Consider the following 26,781-nt stretch of genomic DNA (forward strand, 5'->3'; position numbering starts at 1 on the left):
TGTCACTGAACGCCACCCGTGTCGCGCCCTTCGCCCCCGAGGGTGCCCAGTGCTGGCGGCGATGAAGACCCCGGTGGGAGGAAGAAACCCATTCCATTACTGGGATGCAGCCATTCCCTCCTGGATAACCCTAATTTGGGGGGGGGACGGGACCCCTCCCTCCTGTCCCAGATGAGAAAACGGGGGGCAGCACCCATGGGTGCCCCCATAGCGGGCAAAAAAACGTTGGTTTTTTTTTTTTATTTCCTCCTGAACAGGTAAAATCCCACCGCCTTCTTATTTTTTCCCATTTTCCCCTCAAAAATTGGCTGGGACGCCCCCAAATCCCACCCCCCGCACCTCCCGTCTCGCCCGGCAGGCGGCGCTGCCCGCACGGGGAAGGCTGGGGGCGGAGCCTCGCCGCGTGACGTCACGGAAAAGGGGGCGGGGCGTAGTGGGAGGCGAGGCGCGCGCCGGCGGGGGTTTCATTCATAAGGAGCCGGTGGTGCCCGACGCGGGGGGAGGGGGGGGGGGCAGGTAAGGGGGTCCCCCCCGGCCCGCGGGGGCTCATTCCACTCTGAGGGGGGGGGGCTCGGGTTGCTTCGCTTTAACGGGGTTTTCACCCCCCCCCGGTGCTTTTTTGGGGTGCTCGACCCCTTTTTTTTTTTTTGCAAATGTAAAGGGCTGGGGGGTGCGGGGGGGCTTCGCTTGGGTGGGCGAAGTGGGGTGCAGAGGGTGGGGTGCAGCCGGTTAAAACCAAGGGTGGGGGAAAATCGGTGACGGCAAATTCGGCAGCAGCCGCTGGGAAAAAGAGGCAGAAACTGGGTCGAGTTTGTTGGTTTTGATGATTTTTTTTTAAATTTTTTTTTTTTTTTTTTTTGGCCGGAGGTGGAAAAATCCCAGGCTGCTGCTCCCCAAACTGGGGCCGGAGCATCCCACCGCCAGCGACGCCTCCGGCATCCGTCAACTTCCATAGCGGATTTTTTTTTTTTTTTGCGACAGCAAAAAATTATCCGGACGCGGCGTTTCGCTCCGTCTGCCGGACAATTGTCCCGATCCGCTTCTGAGAGCCATTCCCCAAAATATATATATTTTTTTTTTCCCCCAATAATATTTTTTCCCCCCCAATTTATCTGCAGGAGCCATCGGCTGAAGCCCTGTTCCGCCCTCGTTGGCATCCCGGCGAGCAGCCGTAGGTTACCGGCCACGGGAATAACGATCCCGTGTGATCCGATGGGATTTGAGGGGGTGGGTACCCAAACCAAGTCGTCACCGTCTTCTTGGTGCCTCTTGGTTTGGGGGTGCAGCTCCCCAGAGGGGTACAAGGGCCGGTTGGCTTCCCTCTGGCACCCTGATGGTGTATTCTCCCTAACTGGGAGCTACTGGGAGGAACTGGAGGACGCTCATTTTGGGCTGTGCCATCATGTCCCAGCCCACCTCCTATAATGACCCAGCTTCTGCCTCAGCATCTCCCCTCCTGCCTGTAATTAGTTACATCTATCAATGATACCGGCCGCTAATTAAGAAAAACTCGTCAGGCAGAGGCAGTAACGAAGCTCCGGCGTGGTTCTCACGGGACCGTGACGACCGGGGGAATTTCCATGCGGGCAGCGGAGGCTGGATCCGGGTTTGGGCTGATATTTATTTTTTTTTCCTCCCTTCCTGCGTGCTGCCAGCATTTATTTTAATTTTAACGATTAATTGCTGAGCCTGGAGAGGTCGGAGTGAGCCTGGGGGCTCACTTGATTTTTTTTTTTTTTTAATTTAATTTTTTTTTTTTTTTTTTTTAGTGAGTTTATTTCCTTGTGACAGATGTGGACGGATTTCCTCCGGAGCAGGAAAAACCTCTTTATTTAACGGCGTTCAGCATCATCTGCTCCTTCCCGTGCGCCTTGCAGGGTCGGTCCTCACTCCGTTGCGGGGTCGATCCCTCTCCGATTCGGGATGGAGTCGGGATCTGCGAGGGAAGGGGTGATGCTGGGCAACCCAGAAGAACTTTCGGGGGGATGAGGGGGAACCGCTGCCGCGGGGATTTTTAAGCAGATGCCTTGGAGCATCCCCGTGATGGGAACATGACCCCAAATTCCTTCTTCCAGCGGGATTTTTCCTGGATGGTGACCCTGCTGCTCCCCCCTTTGGGCAAGTCTCCCCCGGCGATGAAGAGGAGCGGGATGAAGAGGAGCTGGTGGCTTGTCACCATCCTGGGGGTGAGTACAGCCCCATCCCATCCCATCCCATCCCATCCCATCCCATCCCATCGCATCCCATCACTCCGTGGCTCTGCTTTCGGCTCCTCCAACCCTCGGACCCATCCCGGCATCCCCGCCCTGTCGCCACAACAGGGCTCCGCAAAATATTTCTCACGTGGAAACTCGGAGGACCCCAGCCCCGAGGAGATGCTTCGTTTGGGGTTTTTCCCCCCAAAATTCCTCCTTCTCCTTTTTCAAAGCTTCTTCCAGGACAGGGACTGGCAGGGAACGCGGCTTCTTCCATGGGTTGTCCCGAGTCCCCTGTCCCACGTTGGGTGGGCCCTGTGGGCGATGCATTTGGATCCGGCGTGTGGCTGGCTCGGCTTGCGCCCGTCGTGTCGGCGGTGACGGGCTTGCGTCCGCCGTGGCACGGTTTGCGTCCGTCGCGGTGCGCGCAGCGGGTTTGCACCCCACCCCGTCGTTGACGATGGGTTTGTATCTACCGTGGCGCACGCGGCGGGCTTGCGTCCGGCGTGCGATGGGTTTGCGCCCGCCGCGGCACGTGCGACGAGATTGCATGGCTTGTGACAGGACGGCGTCCACCACCGTGCATGCACCGAGTTCGCATCCGTCGCCGTGGCGGTGGTGGGTTTGCGTCCACCGCAGCACGCGCGATGGCGTTGCACCCGTCCTGCCACCAGCGATGGCTTTGCATCTGCCGCGGCGCATGTGATGGGTTGCATCCATCCTGTCACCGGTGGCGGGTTTGCGTCGACCGCGGTGCAGCGATGGGTTGCATCCATCCTGTCACCGGTGACGGGTTTGCGTCGACCGCGGTGCAGCGATGGGTTGCATCCATCCTGTCACCGGTGGCAGGTTTGCGTCGGCCGCAGTGCACGCGATGGGTTGCATCCATCCTGTCACCGGTGACGGGTTTGCATCGGCCGCGGTGCAGCGATGGGTTGCATCCATCCTGTCACCGGTGACGGGTTTGCGTCGGCCGCGGTGCAGCGATGGGTTGCATCCATCCTGTCACCGGTGACGGGTTTGCGTCGGCCGCGGTGCAGCGATGGGTTGCATCCATCCTGTCACCGGTGACGGGTTTGCATCGGCCGCGGTGCAGCGATGGGTTGCATCCATCCTGTCACCGGTGACGGGTTTGCGTCGGCCGCGGTGCAGCGATGGGTTGCATCCGCCGTGTCGCTGGCAGTGGGTTTGCGTCCGCCGTGGTCCACGTGAGAGGTTTGCCCCCGTCGTGCCCCTTGTGACCACCGGCACAGCAGAGCCGCAGCGCCCGGCGCTGAGCCCCGCTCTCTGCTTCTCCTGCAGGTGCTGAGCGGCTCCAGCGCCGCGGCCGGGAGCTGCGATCCCCGGGAGCGCGGGAGGCCGGGATGCCCGCCCGGCGAGGAGCCCACGGGGGTGAGCTGTGCCCACCCGCGCCGCATCCACCCCGGAGGGGAGGCGCAGGATGCGGCCGTCGTTCACCTCCCTCTCCCTCCATGCAGGCCTGCGGCTCAGCACCGGGTTCGGCGGGGACGTGCCGAGCTTGTCCCCCCGGCACCTTCTCACCGGGGGACGCATCCTGCTCCGCTCACACCCGCTGCTGGGCCAGCAACAGGATCCTGGTGGCAGCGGGGACGGCGGTGACCGACAGCCGCTGCGGGGCCTGCGTGCCGGGGTGAGCCTAGCTGGGGTCGGGGGGGATACGGCGAACCCCCAGCCCCAAAACGGCTCCTGGGCCGGATCCTGACCCTCCCGTCCCACCCCGCAGGTTTTACAGCCCCCGCGGGGAGAGGGAGCCCCGCGGCCGGTGCCTGCCCTGCGCCGTCGCTCCACGCAGCACCCCGGGGTGCGCAGGTGGGTGCTTGGGACGGAGGCGTCGCCCTGTTTTGCAGCAGCGTTTGCCCCGGGGACGCCGCAGGATGCGTCCCCCGCCTCGAGAGCAGGCGGGACGTCCTGCTGGGTTGTGGCAGCTGAGGCCGTCTCCGCTCATGACATGAGTGGCCTCCGCTTCCCTGAGGAGTCAACCCTGCAGCAGAGCTCCTGGGGAAAATGGGATTGAATCCCAACAAAACCTCTCCCCGGGCCTGATCCGGTGCTTTCCCCCTAGGCCGGCGGCGAGCCCGCAGCCCCGAAACACCGGACTGGCCAGCGGGGACCAACGCGACGTGGGCGACCTTGACGGGTGAGGAAGAGGAGGAGGCAGCAGCAGCGCAGGCGGCCGTGCTGACCCTCGTCCCGGTTTTCTGCGCCGTGGGGTTGCTGGGCGTCCTGCTCTGCAACCTGCTGAAGAGGAAGGGTTACCAGTGCACCGCCGGCAAGGAACCCCAGCCCGGCCGCACCGGTGAGGCCCGCTTGTGCCGCCGGCGCTTTTCGGGGCGATGCCGCATCCACCTCGCCTCGTTCAGCCCATCCCCGTGGCTTCTGGTCCCCCGTGTCCCCAGGGGGTGGGGGGAGGTTTATCCCCCGTCGTCGAGTTCCCCATCCCAGTTTCCGCTTCCAGGTCCCAGCCCCGTCTACCAGCTGGAGGACCCCAACGAGGACACCATCGGGGTGCTGGTGCGGTTGATCACGGAGAAGAAAGGTCGGGGGGGGTCCTTGGAGGGGGGGACGGTGACGTGGGTTGGACCCCCGTGACCTCCCGCCCCACCTCGGTGTGCCCCCCACCCGTAGAAAACGCCGTGGCGCTGGAGGAGCTGCTGAAGGAGCAGCGCGGCCAGCAACCGGTGCCACCGCCGGGCTGCACCCCCAAAAATAAGTAAGACCACCCCCCCCCCCGCCCCGGCAAAGGAGGTGTGGACCCCAGGGTGCAACCAACCCCCCCCGCTGACGCCGTCTCCCCGCGCTGTCCCAGGCTGCACCTCCTGCCTCAGTTTCCCCCCGCCTGCCGGCACCAGCAGCACCCCCACACCGTGCAGGGTCCGGCCCCCTGCGCCCGCTGCAGCCAGAAGAAGTGGCCCCAGGTGCTGCCGTCGCTCGGCGCCACCAAGGTCCCCAAAACCGGGGGTCACCCCGGCGAGGTCACCATCCTCTCCGTCGGCAGGTAATTGGGGACCCCCCCTCCCCCACAGCGTGACCCCCACCTCCAGGGTGGGGATAGGTTGATGTCGCCACCCCCCCCTTCGCCCCCCCCCCCCCAACCAGGTTTCGGGTGTCCCGGATCCCCGAGACGAGGAGTGACCCCCACCGCGGCCCCCTCCCCGGCAGCAGCGGGACGCGGCCCCCGTGGTTGAAAAGCGTCGAGGCCCCCCAGGAGGTGAGGCAGGTGCGGAGGGAGGGGGGTGGGGAGCCCCGAGTGGGTCCTTCCCAGGGAAAAAGGGGGCTGCAGGAGGCCGCAGGGTGGCGCGTTCACTCTGAAGCCTAATGAGGGCGTTGGCTGATTTGTGAGGCCAGAGCAGCCCGACACCCTCACGCCTCTTCCAGCAGCACGCTAAAAGCATGTATGTAAATGTCCCTACACCTGCTCACAGCCCGTGTGCAGATATTTGCATGTATAGCCACCCCCACACGCGTGCATAGCCTTTTGTACATGTATGTGCGCTTCTGTACATGCACCTATACGTGCCCCCCCCCACAGCGAACTGAGGAGGCACCGAGGGGACACGGAGGCAGGACGCGGGGGGGGGTGTCACCCGCTGCAGGGTGCTGCGGGCTGGTGGCAGGGCCTGGCACGGGGTGACACGGGCGGGGGAGGGGCTGGCGTGTGACTCATGGGCAGCTGCACGGGCACACGTGCCCTCGCACACGCGCAGCCCCCCCCCCCCCCCGCCCAACCCCGCAACGGGGGCTGCTGTGCGGGGCCGTGGAGGTGTCTGTGTGCGTGCGTGCAAACACGCGTGTGCGTATGTGTGCACACTGCACATACATATGTGCACAGGTGAACGCGTGTACATGCAGACCCACCTCTGCACACATACACGTATGCATGTGCACGTCTGGAAGTGCACACACGTGTGCAGTTACACACACGTGCAAACGCACCCAGACTGCACAGGGAGCTCTGTAAGTGTGCACACACATGACTGCGCGCACGCAGGCATGCACCTGGTCGCACACTGCTGCAGATGCGCACACACACACACACACACACACGGACAAATCTGTGCATAAATACACGTGCAAACCCACCTGTGCATGCATACACATGCATGTGCATATGTGGGCATGCACACACATGTATGCAATCACACACACACATGCAAACGCACCCACGCTTGCACATGGAGCTCTGTAAATGTGCACACACGCGTCTGCACACGCAGATGTGCACGCATGCATCTGTTCACACACCACTGCACAGTTGAGCACATGCACATGCAAACTCACCTCTGCACGCATGCACATGCATATGTGCACGCAGACGCAGGCCTATGCGCGTGCAAACACACGCATGGAGCTCTGTGAGTGTGCATACATGTACCTACACCGCCGTGCACCCGTTGACACCCTGCTGCACATGCACACACGCATAAGCACGGAGGAACATGTGTATAAATGCACATGCAGAGCCACCTCTGCCCTTGTACATGTATGTATATGCAGTCATACACACATGAAAGCACACATGGAGCTCTATGTGTGCATACACACATGCACACAACATGTTCACACACTGCTGCACGTACATACATGGATGAACATGCGTGTGTGCAAACCCACCTCTGCGTGCATACGTGTCTGTGTATGTATACACACACATGTATGCAGTCACACACGCATGCAAACGCACCCACACTTGGTGCACAGCGCTCTCTAAGTTCGCATGCACATACATGTGCACCCCTGCCCTCCCAGGCACCCTCCCCACCATCTGCATCCCCTCCAGCTCCCGTCACCACGGGCTGTCCCCAGCCCTTTTGGGGACACCTTGACGCCGCTTGAGCCCGGGCCAAACCCTGCCTCACCCCAAGACCTGGTCCATCCCTTCTCCTCCACAGCTGGCACCTGGCCTGGGAGCTGCCTCGGGGGGACGGTGACACCCACCAAGACCCCACGGCCGGGGACAAGAGGACGATGGCGACCACGTGACAACCAGCTGCACTTGGTGCCACGAAGCGCTGGAGGTGGCAGCTTGGCTTCTGCTCCTGCCACCAAGGCGTCCACCAGCAGCATGGCAAATCCAACGTCTTGCCCAGTAGAGGAGGAGTCCCAGTCACCGAGGTCTGGTGGTGGCCACGACGTGGTGGCCTAGTGGAGAGCATCTCCAGAAGCCACAACACTGGTGGTAGTGGCCACAGCGTGGTGGCCTAATGGAGAGCATCTCTGGAAGCCATGACACTGGTAGTGGTGGCCACAATGTGGTGGCCTAATGGAGAGCATCTCCAGAAGCCACAACACTGGTGGTGGTGGCCACAGTGTGGTGGCCTAATGGAGAGCATCTCTGGAAGCCATGATGCCGGAGCACAGCCCCACTGGAGCCACCACACAAGAGAGGCTGTCGCACGGCCAAGATGCCATTTGATGGTCATCTTCTGGGTCTGTTGCGCTGAAGCCTCTCCGGGAATGTCATGAGCTCGTGATTTCCCTCCACCACCAGGTGCCACCACTCAACATCGCATGCTATGACGGTCCCTGGATCATGGGCCAACTCCGACCTTACCAACAACCCAACCGGTGCATGCATTGCTTTGGCCAAGGCTGGTCTTCTGCGTCCACACCTCCTCTATCATCCAAAGTCTCAGTCAACCCAGGAGAACATCATGGTGATGCTCTGCTCACCACGAAGATCCCACACTCCACTTTCCATAGGAGCTGTTTCTCCAGGACCACGTTGACTTGACCACACCAGGGTCAGTGGGACAACCCAGCCAAGGTTGGGTTGGAGACCATCAAGCTCCACCACCAACCTAGAAACAGGTTTATGGTCGGTCCCATTCACTTCTCCACCACCGCGCGAAAAAAAAACTAATCACCAAACCCTCTCGGGCTCTTTTATTTATTTTTTTTTTTTTGGAAACATTTTAATAGTTATCGAATGTTCTACATCTTACAGTAAATATCGTACAGTTACAAACTCTTGGCTGAAATCTGTCAGGGAGATCACGACCTGATCTTCAGAACCAAAACCAGAACAGAAAACAAATGGAAAAAAAAAAAAACAAACCAAAAACACCCGAAATTTACACTTCAGATGGACAAACGGAGGCTGCGGGGCTTTCCGGGGCGGCAGTTGAAGGCCACGTTCCCTACACACCCTTGAGACTTACACTTGGAAGACATGGTTACTCTTGGTTTTAATATTTTTTTCTTGCATTTTTTGGTGGTTTTTTTTAAATTTATTTTTACTTCAGAGGTCCAATAATATTTAAAAACGAGCTGGCTTGGTGGTCGAAATGAATTAAAAAAATTAATTAGGCAGAAAAAGGGGTAGGAGGCCGGCGCGGGTTTGCTCCGTGCGACGGGAATGGGAAGGTTTGGGTGCCGTCCCGCACCCCGCCGTCTCATTTTTCCCTGCCTCCCTTTGCTTCCTGATGGCCGCTGACCCGACGACCCTCGCTCCGCCCGACGCCCTGATCCCGAACCCCGCCGCGCCCCGGAAAAATCCCAGCTCCCCCAGCTCCGTCCCTTGCAGGAAGACGCGGCCTTGCTGCAGGTGGCCACGTTGCGTCAAGATTTTTCCCTACAGCATTTCCGACCGGGAATTGCTGCCGTTAAACCACGGATTTTGCTATTCCTGCTTCGCAAACATCTCCGGAACGGGTTATTTTACCCAATCGCCGGTGAATCTATAAACGCCACGGTGCAACGCGCGGAAAAAAAAGGCCTTTTCCAAGCTCTCCTCCCTCCCACGCTCCTCAACGGGCTTTATTTTCCTATGGGAATGCTAGCACAGGGCAGAGAAAATATCCGAAGCCTGATCCCGCCCACCCCGCTTACGGCAAAGCAAAGGGAAGATGAGAGGGTCAGCGCATTTTGGGGACGATGGGCCTGAAAATATTGACCATTTTTAAAAAAATCAACCCCCCAAACCCTGAATTTCTGGGTATCCAGCGGCTCTTATTGCTACGGTCAGCTGGTTGGGTTCTCCTATCGAAAATAAACTCCCAAAACGTGGGGTTTTACTTCCTAAAGAAAGCCAAAACCCAATTCCACGCCCTCCGGACGAGGACCAAATCATCCCAAATGCCCGGCGGGGGATGTGACCGCTGGTGGCCAGGGGACAACCTGACACCGTGAAATAGCCATCGTTAAAACAAATAAACCCTTGGTGGTAATTACATCTCAAAACTGCAAAAAAAAAAAAAAAAAAACGCTGGACTGGGTTATTATTCCTAAAATACAGGAGCAAATCCTCAGCCGCTTGGAGGCGCGATGGGAACGGGCTCGCTTGGGTTGGGGGCCACCACCTCCGCTAAAAAACCTTCCCCCCCTCCAAATCTCACATTTTTGAAGCAAAGATAATGGCAGGGATGGGTTAACGGTGGAAACGTGGGCTTGGGACTTATTTTCCTTCTGCTTTAGCTGGAATTTTAATCTCCGAGACGCAGCGGCTAAGGGTGGTTTAACCCCTCCTGCTCTTTCCTGCTAACGTCCAGTGTGATCCCTCAAGGTGGGGAAGTCTTTTCCTCAACCAACACCAACAAAGCTTTGTTGGAGTGAAATATTTGAGAAGGTGGTGGCCCCTCATCAATGTCCATCCCCCACCAGGCTGCAACCTCCCCAGGACCTTCACTTGGCCAAGGAAAGGGCTTGGGATCATGGGCTTTCCTCCCATCCTTCCATCTCCCCAAAAACCACGTCCCTCCATGGCCCATGAAGCCACCTGGGGCAGGAGCTACCCAAGCCTGGAGCCATGTGGTGGCCCCAGAGCTGTACGGTGGCCCTGGAGCCATGCGGTGGTCCAAGCCTAAACCCAACCCCAGTTGCCAAACGTGCTCACCAAAGCCTCTCACCCAACAGACGGCGAACGTTTCACCTCTTCACACCCTGGTTGGTAATGAGTGTCTCTGCCCGCGCGTACGGGATGAGGAGCATCAGATCTGCTATAGATCCAAGCGAAGGAAGTACACCTAACCCACCCCGTGTCAGATCTCGTTACCAGTAACACTGGGTGATCCTCCATGCTCAGCTCCTGGAGCTTTCTACCCCACCTTTAGTGTTTTCTTTCCTTCCAGAAGAAAGCCTTGCGTCGCCTTCCTAGCCACGGGCCAAAATTTTAGCAGTCATTCCTAAAGCAGTTAAGGGAGAAGGGTGCTGCGGCCAGCAGCAGGATGGTGTCTGCTGGTGGAGGTCTACTGGGAAAGGTCCTCCTCTGCAGAGCCCAGGCCGTGATAACAAAGCTTGCCTGGACCCTGCAAGTCGTAGTGCCGTTAGGTTGGGCAGAGCTTCCTCTATCCTACGTGTTTCAGTGCTGACAGACAGCTGGTATGTGATGTGAAGTCAACAGTGAGGGCAATAAAAGGATATTTTGGAGGTCTTCAATTCCTGTGATCTACTGGGGTTTTTTTTTTTGGCCCAAGTTTAACCGTAGTGTCCTACAAACAATGGGAGGACGATGTAGTATCGTTATTTCAAAATGTCCCGTTGTTCCTTACGTGCTAACCCTTGGCTTCACCAAGCTCAGCGGGGCAACTTTCTGATTATGTACTCCTCTTTTCCTTTTATACGAACCCAAAGTACTGCACGTGAGAAATCCGCCTTCCCCACCCCACCCCATTGATGTTCGGTCTTCACCCGCTTTGCTTCCCTTGAGGTTGGGAAGGTCAACCAGAGCTTTGCTAGATTTCCTTTAAAAACAGCAGAACCAATCAAACGACCCCCATACAGAAGCGTCGGTGCCAACACTCAACCTGATAGACCACCTAGGACTAACCAACAGTAGGAAGAGTCCTCTTGGGTCTCTAAGCTTGTTTCTCCCCATCTGGACCATGCTCATGGGAAGGAGCTCCAGTAGCTCCTTCCAACAGCAGCAGAAGCCAAGCTGGGAGATGCCACCAAGAGCAAGGAAGCCTCACCCAGGTGCCAACAACCTGTCACCTTGCTCTTTTGAAAGATCCTCCAGTCTGACCTCTACACCACCGTGTCCTGCTCAGGGTGACCCTCCAGAGTTGGCCCTCACTGCCCTCACCTCCATCTGGAGATGTGATCCAGGCATGACCAAAGTTACAGAGAGGTCTGGGCGCTGACTCAACACCACGCGTGGGTTGGAAACCCATGCCAAGCAGCACGAGGAGGGATTCCCACCCACACATCTCCTAACCTGACCTCTTTAAAAGGCTCTGGATTTGGCCCGCTGTGATGACCTCGCAGCCCAGGAGACGTCAGAGCTGCAAACACCTCTGCGTGAATGCAACTCTTTTGGCACGCTTGAGGGAAAAATCAAAACTCAACGATGTTTCTTCTCTTAGGGGAAAAAAAAAAAAAAAAGAAAAGAAAAACGTTGTTTCTGTGCTGGGTTTAGAGACAAAGATTTCCAAATAACTCAAACTGGCCGCAAGCGTTGTCTGCAAATACGAACACTCGCACTGCTGCCCTCGAGACAACTTATTGCTCTACTTGGACACCCTGAGGTGGGATGTCACCAGCTGCAGTTGGCTTCACGCCCTTGGGTAAGCCAAAACCCCCAGAAATTACCCCGATGCCCACAGCTTCTCCATGCCCATTGTCTCCCAGCCTGGTCCACGTCAACTGTGGATCGCCTTCCTTGCTCTGGCTTCTTCTCAGGTGCCTTCCATGAGGAAGGCGGCGTGTTTATTGCTATTGCTTCCTCTTCCTCCTGCTTCTCCCCGCTCACCAAGCAGAGCAGCTGGACATCATGTCCCTCTCCAGCCTCTGTCTATGGTTCCAGGATTTGTGCCTGGATGAACGTTTCGCCTGAAAGTCTCCAAGCCCAGCTGTAACCCGAAGAACGAGAGGTCACCTCGATCACCACAAAAGCATCGTGGTTTGGTCTCAGCCCGGCCAATGACACAGGTCCAAGGTGAAGCCCCTCACCCTGCCTTGGAGACCGTTATCCATCGACCAGCTGCCCTCTTTCCCCACACCACCAGACTCTGCAGAAGCTCTTCAGACCAACCCCTGAACGTGGAGAAGCTCTTCAGATCAACCCTTGGGCATCTCCTTCCTTCACCACAAATGGTAGCCATGCAAGGAAGGAAGTTCTCCTTCACACAGCTCTGGGACACGGCCAACGGGGAGCATCTAATTTTCCCAAGAGGCGCAAGATGCTACCAGGGCACGCGTGTGCTCTTCCCATCACACGAGATCCATTTGCCCAGTCGGTAAAGCAGACCAAAGACCCGATGATGCCCAGTTCCTCCTACTTCCTAGGACAACTGTGTTACGTCGCTAATTATATTTCTATTCTCTTACTCCTACAAAAGAAGGGATGAGTTCAGAATTTCACTGCAGATAATGCATTTATCATCAATCTATCACGACAGCTATCTGGAAGACACCAATTTTCTTGCAATATGTTATGGAAGATTAAATAATTTATAATTATTCAACTAAAAATACCCCAACCAAATCGGAAGAAGCCTGCCTACCAGCGCTGTGCTTTTCACGTCGTACCCTGAACACCAACCACTCTCACTAGCCAAAGGAAACCTAGGCTCTCGTCAACAACAACGACAACAGAAAAATATAACGAAAAGAACCCAAACGAACAAGAAGTGGTGGGGATCTTCGCGTCACTCGGCTGGGCAACGCTGGAAAAGTGGATACTCTGAGCTTTCACATGGTAGGACCAAAGAGAGAACTTTACTATTGCTCAGTGTCAGTATGTGTGTTACACAATTTATGGGGGGCGGGGAGGAAGAAGGGGGAGAGGGGGAAAAAAAAAAAAAAAGGAGGCAGAAGATTAGAAAAAGCAGCTTTTACAAAAACCACTAAAGAATGCATAAAGTGACCCTTGCACTTCTTTTTTTGTTTTTCTTTTGTTCTTGCAAACAGACGAGGTGCTGCAGTACAGCGGCCACAGCACCGATGTAAGACTTGTGTAGTTGCATACAATGTTTGACTCCGGATCTGGAAGAGAGCAGACACATTAAAAAGAAGGCGTTAGGAGAAGTGGTGCAGTTGGGATGCCTGAGGGACAGGATGCAGTCCAGAGGCACCCGGACGAGCTCAGGAACTGGGCCCAGGTGAACCTCATGGAGTTCAACCAGGCCAAGGGCCAGGTCCTGCACGTGGGTGGGGGCAATCCCAGGCACAAATCCAGGCTGGAGGAAATGGATGGAAAGCAGCCCTAAGGAGAAGGACTTGGGGGTGCTGGTGGGCGAGAAGCTCAACACGAGCCGGCAACGTGCGCTCACAGCCCAGAAACCAACGGCACCCTGGGCTGCACCCCCACAGCGTGGGCAGCAGGGCGAGGGAGGGGATTCTGCCCCTCTGCTCCGCTCTGGGGAGACCCCCCTGCAGCGCTGCGTCCAGCTCAGGAGCCCCCAACAGCAGAAGGACGTGGAGCTGCTGGAGAGGGTCCAGAGGAGGCCACGCAGATGCTGAGAGGGCTGGAGCAGCTCTGCTGTGAGGCCAGGCTGAGAGAGCTGGGGCTGTTCAGCCTGGAGAAGAGGAGGCTCCGGGGAGAGCTGAGAGCGGCTCCCAGTGCCCAAAGGGGGCTGCAGGAAAGGTGGGGAGAAATTCCAGGTGGTGGATGCCCCATCCCTGGAAACATTCCAGGCCAGGTTGGCCGGGGCTCTGAGCAACCTGATGTGGTTGGAGATGTCCCTGCTCCTGGCAGGGGGGGTGGGCTGGGTGGGCTTTAAATGTCCCTTCCCACCCAAACCATTCTGTGATTCTATGAAAGAACGTGATGCATCCAAAACCATAAAGCATGAGAATTTCCACCTTCACAGCGCCTGACTGCACTCAAGGGGGGGTTGCTGCCACTGAGGCCACCGGTAAAGCCTCGCAGGCACCGAGCAGCAAGGTGTAAGGTCAAGGTACGCCGTGCTCTGCTAACACCACAGAGAGCCGTGCAGCGAGGAGCAGGGCTAAACAGCTCTTCTGGAGTCAAAACATCGCCCGGACAAAGCTTTGTAGGAAGGAGAGACGCGATGGCAGCGCTCGGTGGCTAATTAATGGAGAAGGACAGAGGAGGTCCTGGAAAAGCGGCACTTACATGAGTTGGCCAGTGGGTTTACCAGTGTGGAGGTACGTAGCTGTAGGTGGGGGTTCCTTGAGCCCTGTACGTTGGCACGGAAACTGGATGTGCTCCGATGGCGGTGTGTTGGGGGGTGGTCAACAAGGTTCCTGCAATGGCATGGAGATATATTTAGCAAGGAGGAGAGCTCCATCAGCTTCTTCAGATCTCCCAAATACTATTCTGCCCGTGAGACCTCAGTCGAAGGCGTTTGACTCATGTGGTTCTGCGAATGGAATAAACCCACCTGAAGCTCCAGCGTATTTTCTATGCTACTTTCTGCCCTGAACTCATCTTTTCCTGATTTTCCTTGTCCCTAAAGGCCAGCAGCAGAATTGGCCACTGACCTGGTGACACCTTCCACCTGCTGAAGGAACCAGGCTAAATTGCAACAGCAGATCATAGCAGCGATCTGAAACATCTAAAGATCCAACTGGAAGGGATGAGGGTTGCAAGAGGAGATGAGATGACAATTAAGAAGAGCTTTGTCACTCATCTCCCAAGGGCAGTGGAGCTCTTTTGCTTCAGCTAAACCCGCGGAGCTGAGAACCTCGGGATGCAGCAGGAGCGATGCTCTCCCGGCCATGAAACGGAGGGACTTGCCCACTGCAGCCTCTTTTCTTACCGTCTGCAGCTGATATGCTGAGGGATTTTAGGCGAGAATTCGCACAGTGCCTTCAGCAGATATGGGGAGGTGGTGGGTGCCCCATCCCCGGAAACATTCCAGGCCAGGTTGGCCGGGGCTCTGAGCAACCTGATGTGGTTGGAGATGTCCCTGCTCCACGCAGGGGGGCTGGACTGGGTGGGCTTGGAAGGTCCCTTCCAACCCAAACCCTTCTGTGATACAACCCCAAGCTACTCTGTTCTGGGGATGCTCAAAGCAACTTCTCAGTTTCTGGGATATCTCTCTACAAATGCTACTGACGCAATTTTAAGACATCCCACGTGCATTAACAACATCCATTCGCTCCAGTAAATCTCGCGCGGAGTGGTTCTTGTCATGCCAAGGGAACAACATCTCCGCTCGTAATGGGGACGGCGTCCCAGAGCGGAGCCCTGTTCCACAGCCAACGCAGGTGGAAAAGGATGAATGATGCATTTCTTGGCAATAATTCAATGCACGATCCCAAGAATTGTTAATGAGAGAAATACAGGCTTCGGAAAAAAAAAAACAACAGAGGATCTGAGACACATAAACCAAGGTTAATGTTCATTCCATCAAAGTGAGATGATGAGTATCCTAAAAAAGGAGCTTGAGCTGATGCACAGAGGGCTCCTGGCTACCTGAGAGATGAAACCATGGCTCAGAACATGGAAAGATTTTTTTTTTTTTTTTTCTTACCTGCTGACATTGCCATGGTGGTGCCAGCGACCATCCCCATGGCCACACCGTTGGTCCTGGGCGCAGCGACCGGGGCCGGGTAGATAGCCGATGGGATGCTGTTGGGCTGAACCACGGTGGTGTGATGGATAACGTGAGGCTGTGCCGCGTACACTGGCTGGGTATAATACGCTCCCTGTTTGAGAGGGGGACAGAAAACACCATCGTCTGTGTCATTCACAGAATCACAGAATCATGGAATGGTTTGGGTGGGAAGGGACCTTCAAAGCCCACCCAGCCCAACCCCCCTGCAAGGAGCAGGGACATCTCCAACCACATCAGGTTGCTCAGAGCCCCGGCCAACCTGGCCTGGAATGTTTCCAGGGATTGGGCATCCACCGCCTCTCTGGGCAACCTGGGCCAGGGCTCCACCACCCTCAGCGTAAAAAAAAATTATTCTTGGATCTGCCTCCCTCTATTTTGAAACCATGACCCCTCATCCTGTCCCAGCAGGCCCTGCTGAAGAGTCTCTCCCCACCTTTCCTGCAGCCCCCTTTGGGCACTGGGAGCCGCTCTCAGCTCTCCCCGGAGCCTCCTCTTCTCCAGGCTGAACAGCCCCAGCTCTCTCAGCCTGGCCTCACAGCAGAGCTGCTCCAGCCCTCTCAGCATCTGCGTGGCCTCCTCTGGACCCTCTCCAATAGCTCCATGTCCTCCTGATGTTGGAGGCTCCAGAGCTGGATGCAGTACTCCAGATGGGATACAGGAGATGCCAAAACCTAGCTTGTATCCAGAGTCTGGAGTGGCTCTGCTGTGGTGGTCCTTCACTTCGAGGCCCTCAGCTCCTCCAGACATGTTGCAGAAGCAGCATTAAGACAAGCAGGTGTCACACGTAACTCCTGATACAACGAGCTGCCCATGGGACATCATTCGAGTGCTGCCGAGGGGCTGATCCTTCCCAGGAGCACGGTCCAGTGCCTGGAGACCTGGACAAGCAAGGATGAAGCCAATCCCATGGATGTGGGGGACAGTTCCCAGGATGGAAGAAAGCAACATGACTGGGACAAACCATGCTGTCTCCCTTTGGTGGGATGAAATGGGGCCTGGACCCAAAAGACTGGCTCGTAGCGTACAAAATGAGCAAGAGATGGAAGAAAAGGAGAAGCCATGGTTCTCAGCTGATCCCAAGGTGCTTGCTTGGGTCTGGGAAGCGTGTCTTCTTCTCTGGTTTCCCACAGGAGACAGAGGGGCTCTGAAATCCAGGCTGGTGAGACCCACAGGGTTTTGAAACAAGCGGAGAAGGATGGGTTTGAGGACATGGTTTAGTGGGCATGGTGGTGTTGGGTTGACGGTTGGACTTGATGATCTTGGAGGTCTCTTCCAACCTTACAGATTGTATGATTCTACGGGTGGGAACAAAAGAAAGGAGCCAACAGAAGCAGCTCCACATCCAAAATAACAAAGGGCTTGAAACGTGAGCGGCGCAAAGGAGAGAACTGCTGTTCCTGGGACAGGCAGGGACATCACCAGTACCTGAAAACCAGGGAGGGTGAGAAACATTGTAAAAAAGACAAAGGGAGATTTTATCATGCGTTAGTGAAAGTCATTAGAGAACCTCTGAAGGTATGGATGAAGGGGAGAAGGAGATGCAGGTGAACTATTAAAGGCCTTCTTTCTTTCAGGAGCTACAAAGGCTGACAGGACAAATTGCAGATGCAGAAAGACATTTCCTCGGGGAACGAGAAGGACTTGCTAGAGATAAGCTAGGCTCATGAAGAAAAGGTGACTAAGAAATCAGCCGCGGAGAAGGAACATGCCAGGCGGTAAACGCTGCAAGTGCAAGACGCTGAAAGATCTACCAAAGCATCTCCATCTCCTTCGCTTCCAGGCTGTTGAAACTCTTATTTGCCGGTTCCTGGGAAGCAGAGATGAGGAAATGGCACCTGCACGCCCCGCTCCATCTCAGGCTTGCTGGTGGGAGCTGCTAAGCAGATGTGGCCTAGATCAGAGAGGAGCCAGCGGGCAGGGATGGGTTTGGTCCCCAGAGGCTTATGCAACACTCAGTTAACGAAATGAGAGGTGACGGCAGGAAAAACTGGGAAGAGGAGATGCTTCAGTCTCAGCAGGGCACGGAGAAACCACTCCATGAGGCTGTAGCTGCTGGAGAAGTTGGTTATTTGAAAGAGGAGAGGAAAAGCCAGGGAAGCCGTAAGGATAGATTGCTCTGAGGAGCTCGTGATCTTCAGTGGGAAGGGGCATCAAGGTGACTTTTGCAGGACATCTGCCCTAAACTGCATCCCTGCAGAGGATCTTGGCTTCAGCACATAGCTGCAGGCGGTGGCAATGCAGGAGCAGAGAAGATGGTACTGGAAACCCGTCCAGGTGCTCAGGGAGGAGCTGCTCCACGAGGACACAAATCTGGGTCGTGCTTGAAGTAGCTTGTGCTACTGAAGATGACACAGGGGCTTTTCCATGGGAGGTGGCAGGAGGGCAATGCAAGTCGAATGAGATGCCGACGGCCACCAGCAAGTGGACTTTGTGGTGACACAGACTCATCTGTGGCCCTGGAGAAGAGCAGCGTTGAGAGCTGGGGAGTGTGGGGAGAGGTGCATGCAAGGACCATCCTGGAGCCAACGAGCCTCAGCAGTCAGGCATGTGATTTTGAGAGAAGAGACCCAATTCCCAACCTGGCTGAGCCACTGGGATGCCACTGCATGGACTGCTGCACACCAACAACCACGCCAGACCATGTCTCATCCAGAGAGACTCCAGCATCCTGGAGACCCACCAAGCCCCACTGTGAGCACCTCCATCCCACCAGGACATGGATGCTCAGCTCTGACGGCCAAGGATGAAGCCCTGCAGGAACTTCAGGCTGCATCTGGACGCCGCTGAGCGAGGTGGTGAGCTACCGACGAGGTACCCACCTGGGTGTACAGGTTCTGCTGAGGATAGGCACTTCTGATGGGGTACATAGCGGTTTGGTACGGATTCGGAGACGGCGAGTAGGGAGGAGGTGCGTTGTTACTCTGGGTCGGCGGAACCTTGTAGGGTGTCCCCGCAGTGTACCCTGGCGAAGACAAGAGTAGTCCAAGTTAGGGTGAGGACTTACAGCCGCAGAGTCGCTCCACCCAGCGCACGAGCAACCCCAGCCGCTGTTCACGACGCACCGGCTGCTCGCTGGGCGTCACTCAGCACGGAGGCGGACCGAGATGCACCAGCATCTACTGACATCTCATGAAACCCACCAAGCCGACACCTCAGAATCCAAAATCCAGCCCCTGGCTAATCGATCCCAGCAGCCATGGCTACATCCTCCACCCAACCCCACAGTGGCTCCTTCAACACTGCCTACACCAGGCCAAAGAGCTGATGCGTATTCCCAATGGTCAAGGCATGACTTGATGGGACTCAACCAGCACTTAAGTCACCTAAGACAGCAGTATCCTCACGCCTTCTTACCCGTCTCGATACATCTTGATGAGAATAATGTTTTTCCTTCTCTCCTCCCCAGTTTTTTGTCCTTTCACCTTTTTTTTGCTTGGGGTGTGATGGCCAAAACCAGAATTTAATTGCTGGAGGATCTGATTTCATGGCACAGTGTTGCTGTCCCCTCCCCATGTCCCCAGGCAATGACCAGAAAAGCAGCACATTTTCATATTAAGAGGTGAAAATGATGCATATCTCTACGTATTTTATCAAGGTGGACAGTGTTGAGCAGTTTCCTCTCCTGCAAATGGAGGCTGTGACCATCAGCTCACCTTGCAGGGGGAAGACGCAACTCCAAGTGACGCTCAAGCACCTTTATACCTGTCCTGCTCCCCGCAGGCTATTTTCATTGGCCACAAAAGCAGCAAATCTGCTTTATTGCCAGTAAGAAAAGCCATTTATTCTGCTCGGTGAACCGGCAAGGCGCGCGGAGCAGCAGGGGCTTGGGAAGGCAACGGTTGGGCAGCCAGGGAAATGTCCCTTGCAATATCTTCAGCGTTGTCATCCTGGTATGGCAGATTGCAGCGGTTCTTGTCTTCTCGTAGGATGCAAGGAAAATAAAATGGACTTCAGCATCCCTCAGTCTTCCCCATCGTCCCCCAGCATCCCACCAAGCTGTGTAGCTGGAGCATCCAAGTCCCAGATCTACACTTTATCGAAGGTCTAAAGAAACCTTGACTTCTCCTGCAGCATTTAGGAGATGCTGAGTATACGGGGAACAACCTAAAATGAAGGAGCCTTTCCAAAATATGGAAATTTGTCCCCAAAAATAAATCCAAACTAACCTAACCTAACAAAAAAATAACCTAACGGATAATGTGATGCCAGCTGACCCGCTGGCTGTGGGTGTCACTTTGAGGTTTTGCTGCTGTTTTCATTAAGTTCTGAGTTGACTGGGGCTTGTCAAATTATATTTTCCTTCCATGAAGACCCAGCAGTACCAGCTCACGATTCTCTAATCCAAGTCCAGTCATATTTGTCTTTTTTTTTTTCAAGGCTTTCCCTGGAGTGAGGACATCCCCTAAGAATCTCCGCTCTTCTGCTTCCTTTCAAGGCACCTTCCTACCTGTTGGCTTGCGATGAATATGAGGTTGACCTCCATACCCTCCACCAGTTTTGCTCTCCAAAAGAAAAAGTTGGCTTTCAGCAACTCCGTTAGAACACTACGCCATCCGATTTTCTGTTACCTGCACCAAGGATCGGGGATCCCCGCACCAAGGATACACAGCACCCAAATTCCCGACCTTTAGAGACATCTCCAAGGAAGGCTCCATGAGGGTGATCCTGCAACTTTAGTACTCAAGTGCTAAATTGGGAGAAAATCCTCAAGAATACTTCAAGTTGTGCTTTAAGGGGTTGGTTTTGGTTGGTTTTTTTTAGGGTAGACTAAAAGCTGAACTGCTGTTATGGGACACCCCAGACGGCATCAACGGTGCCGTGAAAGCATCAAGGTGTTGGTCACAGCTCAACAAATGGATAAAAAAAATGGAAACGGTAAAAAAAATCTACTCGTACGAGCAAGGAGAAGCAGGTGGGGTGGGATGGCTGGTGAGAAATTGTTGGCGGCTCTTGCAGGAGGGCTGGGAGAAATCATCACGGGCCCCCAAGACTGTGTAGCATAGAGAAGCCAAGGCTTAGCCCAGCAATAACTTGTCTACACACTCAAATATAACGAACTAATTTACTCAACCAGTGTTCAGGGCAGCAATTAATGCAAGCCAAGATTTCAAGTCTGCTAATATCCCATATGACCCGCCCAGCACTGAAACAGCGTGAAGATAACAAGGAGCTTTCGAGGAACTCCCAATCAGCATCCCACCGCCTCCTGATTACTGCAGATTGGAAAAAAATGTGTTAATTAAACAACGGAATAGCTGCGACCCTTCTTCTGACTCACAGCAGCAGGAGAGGAGCTATCTTTAAACGAGAGACGGCAGCGGCGAGAGGAAACGCGGGTTTGAAATGGCACCGTACGAACAGAAGTGGAGACTCTTCCATCATGAGGTCCTCCAGAAACACGACTACGTCACCCACAGACCAACCAACCTCCTGTTTTTCAATCCTAGGGATTTTTTTTCTATTCTGAACTCTTTTTTTTTTTCCAACAAAGACCTTGGAGGCTGCCAGTTCTCGGCATCACGCTTCATTTCTGATGGGCGCCTGGAGATGCGGACCAGCTCAAGGCTAGGTGGTTTCACTGCCCTGAATGCTAACAGTTGCTGTGGTTTCCCGTTTGCTGAATCACGGACAATTTAGCTACGATATGAAAAAAAGATATTAAAAATAATAGTCCAGGCAGATGTGATCTTTCACATTTATATAGTGGGGGAAAAAGAGAACAATTTGTGGGTAAAAATGACGCGTAATCAAATTTTAATGACACAAGATGATGGAAGCTCCTCTTGGAAAAGCATGTCTGACAGCTATTTTAAAGCCTAATTATGACTAACACCTTATTAGGATTAGGACGGTGGCATGGCCTGTGCCTTTGCCGCTTGGCGGTTCAGCACCGGGCTGGGATTTTCAAAGCAATAGCGAGCCTTTAAGCTCCAGCTTCTATTAAAACTGCTGATTAAATCCCTCGTGCCACTCTAGACATCTCAAACCTATTGATCGCGCCACACAGAAGTGCCCTGAATTCAGCACAAAGCTTTCCCCTCCCCGTGCTAGCCTTAGAGCTAATACAGAAATATTTATCTGTGCAATTCAGGGTGGTTCACAGCGCAGTGGAGCCCTCGGCACCCTTTCCATCTTAGTGGTGTAGATGTGAGGAGGTACTGAGCAGCTACTGCATATTTATTCCTATTTATCCCTGTTCAGGGCGAGGCTCCAGTCCATCCTGGTGGGCACTCTTCCCCTTGGGAACAGGACTCATCTCCCAGGCTTCTCCTTGACTCTCCTCCATCCAGATTTGACACCCTGCTCATGAGTAAGCTCTCATCCCTCTCTGCCATGGGATGCCCAGGGAAGGCTTGTTCCGAAGAACGAAACCTGGCCTAGGTGAGATCGAGCCGAAGAACAGAATGAGATGAGATGATGTCTCCCAGCAGAGCTCTGGAGAAGCCAACCACAGCTACAAGCCTGAAGCATCACTGCAAATCAAACCTCAAGGCTTCACCTACGTCCTAATTAAATGTGTCCGAGCCAGTTCTCTGGAAGTGAGGCCAACCTGCACGGCTCTGGCTGGTGACCACATTATTCATCTCCTTTATCACCCGCGCTGGGTGGCCACAGCCAAATTTTGTCCCCAGACCCCTTCCTACCCCTGTACCTGCTCTCACCCTCTGAGATTTTGAGGTCCTCCCTCAAAATCTCACCTGCAGCAGCCCAGAGATGCAACGGGGAGGAGAAATCACATCCCAGGTGAACTCCAAGGGAATTCTGCCGAATAACATCTAGGTTTCTACTAATTACACGCTGAGGTTTTCCAGACACTCACAATTTGGTCAGATCTGGTCTGGCGTGAAATGAGGTGTGATGCAACGCCCACGGACCGCGTCATGTGCACAGCCCCTACCCCAAAGAACGGTAGAGAAGTCCTTTTCCAAAGATAAGGTCTTCCAAAGGCTTTTCACAGGGTTGTTTGGGTTTTTTTTAAATAATTATTTTCATCAAAAAAAACCCCAATATTTTTTCCCAGAAAAGAAGCCTGGAGCAGACAGACTGTGAGGAACGCTTCAACCCACACGTGTGCACGGGCGCGGCGGTCCCAGCCTTGCAAACGTGGCCCGTGGAGAGCCACTTTAAGACACCTTATATATTTTTCTCCAAATACCCCTGGGAGTTTCTCCAGGTCCCAGGGCTGTCTGGAAGGTTAACTTTGCATTTTTCAACCTAGGAGTGGTCCCACCTCACGCTCGCAGCACGCCCCACGCTAGGCGGGAACGTGAGGGCAGCAGCAGGCAGGAGCAGTGGGGCAGGGGCCAGGGGACCTCCCAAATATGAAGGGAAGCACCGGGGATCTTATCAGGGAGCTTATCACCCCGCCTGGAGGCACTCTTTGGCCTCAGAAGGGATGAGATTACAAGGCTCGACCTGGAAAAGCCTGTTTGACGGTCATCCCTAAGCAGCATCTCCTCCCCCTGCCTCTGCTCGGCCAGTTTTGAGTTAAAAGGTGGGAATTTCACTCGAGTTCCTTGAAAATCATCCTTTATTTTGGAATTCTCTCCCTCTCTTTTAAGGTTTTTCCCTTTGGTTTTTCTACGCATATCGTTCCGCTCAGCTACAGAGCATCACCACTGCAAGCAACCTCTGGTCGCTCCTGGGGACCAAACGCTCAGCTAAAAGAGAGGCCTTCACCCTTCTCCAGTTGACTTCCTCCTCCGAAGGAGCGCTAGGAGGGTTGGTGCTCTCCTTCTCATGCTCCTTCATGGTTTTGAAACATGCAAACAGAAAGGGGCAGGGATGCTACCTGGTTTTCAGAAGAAAAAAAAACTCAAGAGCTCTGCAAAATTTCATCCCAGAAGGGAAATGCAGAAGCAGAGAACTCCTGGAACATGCAGCACCCTCACGGACATGAATGATCCCATCCGTTGCAACCAGGCTGATCCCAGATAACCCATCCCCAAATAACCCACAGGAGGCAAATGGGCACGAAACACCCAAGTAAAACCCCAGAAGAAAAAAGGTTTATTTACTGAATGCCGCAGAAGAAGCCTGGTAAGTTCTGTTCTCGGTCCCGGTGTCCACCGGGAGGTGGAAGGTGCCCTCCGTGGCACAGGAGGAGGAGGTCTGTGGCCAGGCTTGCTTCATCAGAAGTGTAGCTTGAGTGGAGACAGAGAAGAGGTGTCACACAGAACAATGAAGATACAGCGTCCCGCATTTATGTCACATTTGAACCACTTTGCTCCCTTCTTCCTTCCCACTCCTGCTTTTTTTTAAGGACAACTATCCGTAGGAATTTCACACCATGGTTCCTCTTACCCCAACTGCTCCCTATGGAGGGATGGTCTGCACAGTGCATTGCAGCAAACCAGTTACCTACCCCAAATGACTGGTTTCTTGAGCCAAGTGACCTGCATGAAGATCTACACCTGGGGGACGTGTCCAACAGAGCCACCATCCCCCCCCAGATGCCACTGGCCACCACTGTCCATAGGAACCAGGAACAGCTGTCTTGGGCCTCATGCTTCCCAGCTGGAAAACAGGCTGAGCCTGGTGTGCAAAGCATTTTATTCACAGTAAAACCCTTTGAGATGCTTGCATGGCCATCAGTGGACAAGGTACTGGTCACCATGACCATCCTACCACAGAGTTGGGTGGTCCTAGGAAACTGTGGAAAGGACAGTCAGCAGAAGCAGTGGGTTTGGGCAGGTTGCCCTGTTTCCCAGTTTGCGAAAAAGTATTTATGAAGCCAAGTAAGATAATCCAGAAGAACCTCAAGAACCACATCTTGTGGGATTTGAGAAGGGACCAAAAGAATTCAGTCATTTTGTGGATCTTTAATTTGCTGAAAGAGGAAAAGGCCTTACACTTAATTGTCATAATGCGCTTCTGTATGATTAGCCAGCGCTGGCTACACCTTCATCCTAAACCCAAACACATTGCCAGTGCTTATCTAGGAAGGAATGTCATTACACTGAAGACTTTCTGGAGGACATCAATGGAAAAAGCAGATCACCAACACAACCCTACAACCCGGCTCCTTCCCAAAGCTGGTGCCTCCAGGAAAGGTCTAACAGGTCGTTTTTTGGGTTTTTCCTGCTGAAACTATGGATCTGTCCTAACTTTTTGTTCCAGACAAATCTCAGATGGTGACTTCCCACCATTCTCAAAGTTCCACCACCTCCCAACGGAGTGCATAGATCTTTTGAAAGCCTCGGCTCACTGCTCACCCGCTTAACAAGCTGCTCTAGCTGAAAGAAATGAACTCCGAGTTTTCGACGCACCGCAGTACGTATTTCACACAGCCAGCTACTACGGAAAGAAAACCCAGTGAGGGTTGGTCTATTCTCAGCAAGCCGCTGAGTGATCAGACCTCACTGTGAAGTTGAGAGTAAAGGAAGTTAAATGATCCGGTTGCTGAAACCGAAGAAAATCGCTGATTTATGGCTTCTTTAAAGATATTTGTGACAGCAGAAGCTAGCCTGTTGACACGCTTTACACCAAATTACCGAGTTCCCCAAGATCTCTAGAAGGTTGGAGGTCAGGGTATGTCCCTGTTGTCCCCTCCTCCCTGCACAGGTGGTGTTAGGGACGGGTAGGATTTTCCCAGAGATGCAGTAAATGGATTCTGGCTCAGATCTACCAACTCAAGAGACTTTTGGAGAAGAAAAAAAAAAAAAAGGATCTTTGGGAAGAGAGGAACAACGGAGGCTGATTTCATAGGCAAGGAACTGCTTCTGATAGCAGATCCAGCCAAGCTCAGACAAAGCTGTCTGGGGCAGAAAGAGGAGCTCTTTGGGAGGGACACCACGGTCCACAGGAGGAGGTGGTGGGTTCCTTATCCTCCCATTGGCCCCAAGGGAGTCACACATGAAGACATTTCAAAGTTGCACTTCGTTTCTCCTTCTCCCAAGCAAGTTCCTACATACCAGAGGGCTCAGCGCTAAGCCCCACAGAAGGGACTTCACGACTTGGGTGAGGGCTTGTAGAACTTTCTGCAGCCCAAATGCAAGAGCAATGGCGTTTCACACCCCTCCAACGCCTCCGTGTCTGCTCAGACTCTTAATGAACATCTCTGAAGATGTAACTGAGAAGCTGGAGTGCCACAGGGCTGGAAGTTGAGAACGAGTGATTGAGGAGGCCAAGAAGGAATCAGCGCTAGAGTTGGACATCACTGCCCAGAGAGAGCAGAGAAGCACTGCTGCAGGTCTGTTGGTCCACCAAAACCTTGTGAGAGCACTCTCCTAGTGTGGGACAGAAATACAGGAGCACGGAGGACACCCAGCAGTGATGCTTTACCAGATGACATGGCAATCATCAGCTCTGTGGAGAGGTTTATGGGTGCAAGACCTGACTGGATGGTGCTCTGCTGCTCGAGACATGGAAATGCAATCCTCCTTCCTTAACTTCTCCAAGAGAAAACCAGTAGGTTCATGGGAAGTGAAGATTCAGACTCCAGTTTCTCCTCCACTCGAGCACTGATCACGTTCTGCTCCGAGCCTGTGCCCCCTCCCAAAGGTTTGTGAGTTATTAAGGATTTCCAGACTGCCTTGCTTTATTTTCCACGGTACGCTGCTCTCCTGAACATCACACCGGAGAGCGAACTCGTAGCGCTGAGACAGGAACACTCTTTCACTCACGCTTTTATTCAAAATCAGATTCATTTTTGCCTCTGGATTGCACAAAGGTTTTAATCGCCAAGACTGATGAGACAATTTATTTAGATGTTATATGAATCCTTCCTCTGCGCTTTCTCCCCTCCACATCAGACCTACCGAAAAATCACGGTAATTTGGGTCTGAGACGCCTGGGAGCTTGCAGGTTATAGCTATGCAAGCTCTTTACATTAAATCATGGCTCCTCAGTGAATCCATCACTTAAAACTACACAAAAGGTGAACCAAGGAGGCTTCCAGGAACATTAATATCTCCTGGTCCTTTGCAAGAGCTGCAACACACAGAGATGCCGCCATGGCTATCTGAGGAGATCTAAGAAGAAACTCTTCAGCAGGGCCTGGTGTGACAGGACGAGGGGTGATGGTTTTGAAATAGAGGGAGGCAGATTCAGATTGGACATAAGGAAGAAATGTTTTACAGTGAGGGTGGTGGAGCACTGTCCCA

General features: G+C 54.2%; 2 protein-coding genes across 5 annotated transcripts in view; one reads left to right on the top strand and one right to left on the bottom strand.

Moving 5' to 3' along the window:
• The first annotated feature begins 1,546 nt into the window (after positions 1-1,546).
• RELT (RELT TNF receptor) lies at positions 1,547-9,664 on the top strand. The gene is made up of 11 exons (XM_086739773.1): positions 1,547-1,606; positions 2,076-2,186; positions 3,498-3,583; positions 3,673-3,846; positions 3,940-4,025; positions 4,279-4,512; positions 4,672-4,752; positions 4,842-4,926; positions 5,023-5,211; positions 5,313-5,424; positions 7,106-9,664. Exons 2-11 carry the CDS (start codon positions 2,091-2,093, stop codon positions 7,142-7,144), a joined length of 1,182 nt encoding a protein of 393 aa, XP_086595899.1. The 5' UTR covers positions 1,547-1,606; positions 2,076-2,090; the 3' UTR covers positions 7,145-9,664.
• Positions 8,090-26,781, bottom strand: part of FAM168A (family with sequence similarity 168 member A) — a 181,336-nt gene continuing 162,644 nt past the window's right edge. For all 4 annotated transcript variants that reach the window (XM_086739770.1, XM_086739771.1, XM_086739769.1 and 1 more), the window contains 5 exons: positions 23,695-23,820; positions 18,496-18,638; positions 15,593-15,767; positions 14,230-14,360; positions 8,090-13,136 (listed from right to left, as the gene is read on the bottom strand). In XM_086739770.1, coding sequence (XP_086595896.1) covers positions 14,248-14,360; positions 15,593-15,767; positions 18,496-18,638; positions 23,695-23,820 — 557 coding nt within the window. In that variant the 3' untranslated portion in view covers positions 8,090-13,136; positions 14,230-14,247. The remainder of the gene's footprint in view (positions 13,137-14,229; positions 14,361-15,592; positions 15,768-18,495; positions 18,639-23,694; positions 23,821-26,781) is intronic.

Source organism: Chlamydotis macqueenii, chromosome 1 (genome assembly GCF_036417535.1).
Source record: "Chlamydotis macqueenii isolate bChlMac1 chromosome 1, bChlMac1.mat, whole genome shotgun sequence".
NCBI lineage: Eukaryota > Metazoa > Chordata > Aves > Otidiformes > Otididae > Chlamydotis > Chlamydotis macqueenii.